Below are 5,401 nucleotides of genomic sequence, written 5' to 3'. Positions count from 1 at the left end.
TTTATTTATTTATTTATAGGTTTCAGCCAAGTGGCTGTGGTCATGCTGGAGCACCACCGTGATTTTCTGTTTTTATGCTTTCTACTGCTCTCTTCTCCTTCTCTGCTCTCTCCTTTTCATGGGAGAGTTTAATTTTGTTTTCTATTTCTAATAGTGTTAGTTTTAATTTAGCCCTTTTCCTATCCTCTAGTTCTCTATTTAACTGGTTTGAGACCTTTGTTCTGTGTCTCATAAGGATTTTCCTGTCTCTAGGAATTCTATTGGCATGTTTGCTGGTCTTTCTATTTGGCACGTATTTGTCGATGTAGGTAATGGATGCAGTCTTTTTCTGCTGAGTGCTATTGTCAAAGAAATCAGCTGGGTTCTTTATCTGCATATATAAATATATGTGTAAATATATACATATATTTATATACATATATGGCAGAAACAAGTAAAAGATAAAAAATTTTTAGATATATTAAATTAAAGACAAAACAGCTTTCTGATGGTTCTAAAAAGTTTTTTTTTTTAAATTTATAATATGGAATTTGATGTGAATAGATAAGAGTTAGTCTTGTCATCTTCTTTACAACCCCTATCATAATTTCAGGTCCATGTGTCTCAAAATCTATATAACAAAGTGTCCTAAACAATACGATACTCAATTCCGTTTCTTCTTTTTCTTTTTTTCTTGTTGACCAATCTGAAGACTTTCTTGGTATTCGTCTATCAAAGACTGTTGCGTATCAGCTCGGGCTGGACAATAACGGCTAAATTCCATTGTAAATTCGCCTTTACCTTGAGTTGAAGATCGTAGCTCTGTTGCATAACCAAACATGTCATTTAATGGTACCTGCAAGGAAGGATATAAGAATAAGAATGATGTCTGTCTTTCGGGCTGAATGCAACAAAGGCAATTGAACATCTTTGTGTGGTGTATAAGAACAGGATGGTTGATTAAAATCATCATCATCGTTTAACGTCCGCTTTCCATGCTAGCATTGTTTGGACTGAGGACTGGTGAACCGGATGGCAACACCAGGCTCCAATCTGATTTGGCAGAGTTTCTACAGCTGAATGCCCTTCTTAACGCTAACCACTCAGAGAGTGTAGTTGGTGCTTTTACGTGCCACCGGCACGAAGGCCAGTCAGGTGGTACTGGCAACGGCCATGCTCAAAATGGTGTATTTTACATGCCACCTGCACAGGAGCCGGTCCAGCGGCACTGGCACGATCTTGCTCGAATGTCTTTACACATGCCACCGGCACAAGTGCCAGGAAGGCAACACTGGGCACAGGTACCATCACGATTTCGCTTGCCCCAACAGGTCTTCAGACCCTTTTATATTACAAGTCCTCAGGAGAGATGACAGGCAACACTAATACCAACAAAATTTGAACTTACGACCACGAGAGATGAAAGTAAATCCTAATAACCCTTTAATATTCAGATTACTCCGTCAAATTTAATACTTATTAATTTGCATCGTTTTGAATTAATCATGCATTATCTATTAACTTTGAGATTTTAATGATGTGATTGTATATTTTTAGAATGACATTGTACGGTAGACGTGAGAGGCCAGATTTGACAGTTTGAACATAAAACAGGTAGAATATTTTGGCTGCAAGTGGTTGGTTTAAATGCTCGAGGGTTCCTTCAAGCACAGGAGTGGCTGTGTGGTAAGAAGCTTGCTCCCCAACCACATGGTTCCAGGTTCAGTCCCACTGCATGACATCTTGAGCAAGTGTCTTCTACTGTAGCGTCGGGCCGACCAAAGCCTTGTGAGTGGATTTGGTAGACGGAAACTGAAAGAAGCCCATTGTATATACAATGTGTTGGAGCGTTTATATCCCCACAACTTAGTATATTAGTCTCTTTTGCTGGACCACTAAGTACCAGGCTTTAAAAAAAAAGTACTGAGGTCGATTCATCATCATCATTCCATGCTTGCATTTTTACCAGTGATTGGCAACTCACAGCTGGATAATTTACAAGGCCCTTAGTAGTTGCTCTTATAGCATGGTTACTTCTCTTCTCACCAGTCAGGGAGGTCCCAAAAAGATCAAGGATGTTCCTTCTTTGACTAACCCATTAGCATTTAAACCATTCCTATCAGGCCCAAATATTCTATCTGTTTTACATTCAAACTGACCAGCCCTAGCCTCCCCTACCATGTCATTCTGAAAATAAACAATCACATCGTTGAAATTTCAGAGCTTATGACTTAATAGATAATTCAAAACAATGTGAATAAATAAGCATTACATATGAGAGAGAAAGTAATCTGGATGCTATCAGGTTTACTTTAAACAATATATAAACTTAAGAGAGAGAGAGAAACCGAGAGGAAACGTGAAAATACCTTAAGAATGTTGAGTGATGTTACACCTACCTCACATTGTATTATAGTATAGCCTTCATTTGCATCTGTTCCCATAACTACAGCATGGCGCCGATGGAGTGTAACCATGACATTCTTCTCATATTCAAACGGAATGACAACTTCTACAGACATAACAGGCTCCAAAATATGAAAATTTCCTTCTTCAAATACTTGAAAAATGACAAAAAATAAAAAAAAAGGGGATTATGATATTTCTGTTTTGAATTAGTGAACACGAGACATATATAGTAACAATTGCAATGAAATCAGCAGTGGAATTCCAGAGTTTGTTAAATATAAATATAATGTAGGCGGAGGAGTGGCTGTGTGGTAAGTAGCTTACTTACGAACCACACGGTTCCGGGTTCAGTCCCACTGCATGGCACCTTGGGCAAGTGTCTTCTACTATAGCCTCGGGCCGACCAAAGCCTTGTGAGTAGATTTGGTAGACGGAAACTGAAAGAAGTCCGTCGTATATATATGTTTGTGTGTCTGTGTTTGTCCCCTCAACATTGCTTGACAACCGATGTTGGTGTGTTTACGTCCCCCGTAACTTAGCGGTTCAGCAAAAAAAGACCAATAGAATAAGTACTAGGCTTACAAAGACTAAGTCCTGGGGTCAATTTGCTCGACTAAAGGCAGTGCTCCAGCAACAGTCAAATGACTGAAACAAGTAAAAAGTATAATACCATGACAAAGAGATGAAGCTGGTATGCTAAGAAACGAAGGCAGTATGCTTTGCTGGATGGGTAATGTCAGTGTACACATGCAACAGAGTGTAAGTGATTTGAGAGCAAAACTGGGTATATGTAGCATCAAATGTAGTGTGCAAGAGAGAAGACTATGCTGATATGGCCAGGCAATTGCATCAAGAGGTGCTGATCTCTAATTGTAGAGGTAACATGTGGAAGGGGTAGACCCAGGAAGATGTGGGACGATGTGGTGAGGAAAGGATCTACAAACATCAGGACTCACAGAGGAGATGACAGGAGACCAAGACTCCTGGCAGTTTGCTGTGCTTGAAAAGACACATCAAACTAAGTAGAAGTCTGGTTGCTCTTGTATACAAGCTTGTCCCTTGCAGCTGAGCATCCTGAATTTTGTGGGTTCATAGGTGCTGGTGCCACATAAAAAGCATCCGCGCCAGTGCTGTATAAAAACAACCAGTACACTCTGTAAAGAGGTTGGTGTTAGGAAGGGCACCCGGCCATAGAAACCATGCCAAAACAGACATGGAGCCTGAACAACCCTTCAGCTGGTCAGCTCCTGTCAAACCGTCCAACCCATGACAGCATGGAAAATGATGATGATGACAATAACAAATAGATGCAGGCATGGCTGTGTGGCACCATAGGCAAGTGTTTTCTACTATAGCCCTGGGCCGACAAAATCCTTGCGAATGAATTTAGTAGGAGGAAACTGAAAGAAGCCTGTCATGCTTTGAGGCGTTTCATCCATCTTAACATTCTAAGATTCATAGCTGAAACATCTAAGAACATCAACATCAGTTTAAAAATAAAAAATCACATTAAAATGTCCAGGTTTACCTTGCTTTACTGCACCTTCTGCTGCTGTGAAGAAAGAAAACTCACTGGAATCTACAATGTGATGAGCACCTGAAAGATTAGAAGCAGGTAAAATAAATATGTCATTAGAATATTATCTGAAGTAAAAAAATATTCTGTAGGTGAGTGCGTACATATATGTATACATATATAATTAGCACTCTGTTGGTTACAACGATGCAGGTTCCAGTTGATTCGATCAATAGAACAGCCTACTTGTGAAATTAATGTGCACGTGGCTGAGCCCTCCACAGACACATGCACCCCTTAATGTAGCTCTCAAGGAGATTCAATGTGACACAGAGTGAGACAAGGCTGGCCCTTTGAAATACAGGTACTACTCATTTTTTCCAGCTGAGTGGACTGGAGCAGCGTGAAATAAAGTGTCTTGCTCAAGGACACAGCACATCGCCGGGAATTGAACTCACGATCTTGTGATCGTGAGCTGAATGCCCTTACCACTAAGCCATGTGCCTTCACATACATATATATTCACACGTATATGTATATGTGTGTACATACATGTAATTATTAATGTCACGAATTTTATAAACTTTCATGAGAGCATGAAATAATACTTTCTTTTTTTGTTTTTGAAATAACAGATCGCAGAGCACATCTAGAGAGATGTGGATTCGTGTCCCATGGTTAGTCTTCGAATTTTTCTAGACAAAACGGATACTACACTCCAATAATTACATACTATTCTTAATAGCTTTATGTGCTTTGAGATCTGCTGGTCCCAGAAAAGAAATATATAATTATGTATGTGTATGCATAGATTTTTAGTATATTTTAGCTATCACAGCTAAGGCCATAGGGTGCACCACTTTCAAAATGTAGGGAATTATATAGGTGTGTGAGTGCATAAATTTTATTATTATTTTTTTAAATAATAAATAAATCATAATCAGAAAAAATTAAAGCAATCCTTTTTAGAAGGGGTAGCAGAATGACAGACTTGCCAGATTGGACAAAAGACTTGCAATATTTGCTCTGTCTCTCTGTTTCGAGTTCAAATTCTACTCTGGTTAACATTGCCATTCATCTTTTGAGATTGATAATTTCAGGCTTGTGGCTATATTAAAAGTTATTATTTAAGCAGTGTTGTTGAAGACTACGTGTACTATGAGGATGGATGTTAATGGAGAACTACATGAATTTGGAAGGAACTGACTGAATGGGCATTCCTCACCATATTTTAACATGACATGATGTAGAATTGAAAGACATCATCATCATCATCATCATCGTTTAACGTCCGCTTTCCATGCTAGCATGGGTTGGACGATTTGACTGAGGACTGGTGAAACCGGATGGCAACACCAGGCTCCAGTCTGATTTGGCAGAGTTTCTACAGCTGGATGCCCTTCCTAACGCCAACCACTCAGAGAGTGTAGTGGGTGCTTTTACGTGTCACCCGCACGAAAACGGCCACGCTCGAAATGGTGTCTTTTATGTGCCACC

General features: G+C 39.5%; 1 protein-coding gene across 1 annotated transcript in view; it reads right to left on the bottom strand.

The window, feature by feature from the left end:
- Positions 1-481: 481 nt before the first annotated feature.
- The window catches only part of LOC106878110 (elongation factor G, mitochondrial), a 26,718-nt gene continuing 21,798 nt past the window's right edge, over positions 482-5,401 (bottom strand). Inside the window, exons 18-20 of the mRNA XM_014927220.2 lie at positions 3,917-3,985; positions 2,379-2,539; positions 482-835 (exon numbers count right to left, since the gene is read on the bottom strand). Coding sequence (XP_014782706.1) covers positions 644-835; positions 2,379-2,539; positions 3,917-3,985 — 422 coding nt within the window. The 3' untranslated portion in view covers positions 482-643. The remainder of the gene's footprint in view (positions 836-2,378; positions 2,540-3,916; positions 3,986-5,401) is intronic.

Source organism: Octopus bimaculoides, chromosome 19 (assembly GCF_001194135.2).
Source record: "Octopus bimaculoides isolate UCB-OBI-ISO-001 chromosome 19, ASM119413v2, whole genome shotgun sequence".
Lineage (NCBI taxonomy): Eukaryota > Metazoa > Mollusca > Cephalopoda > Octopoda > Octopodidae > Octopus > Octopus bimaculoides.
The sequence above is the reverse complement of the archived record's forward strand: the minus strand, read 5'-3'. Positions and strand labels throughout refer to the sequence as shown.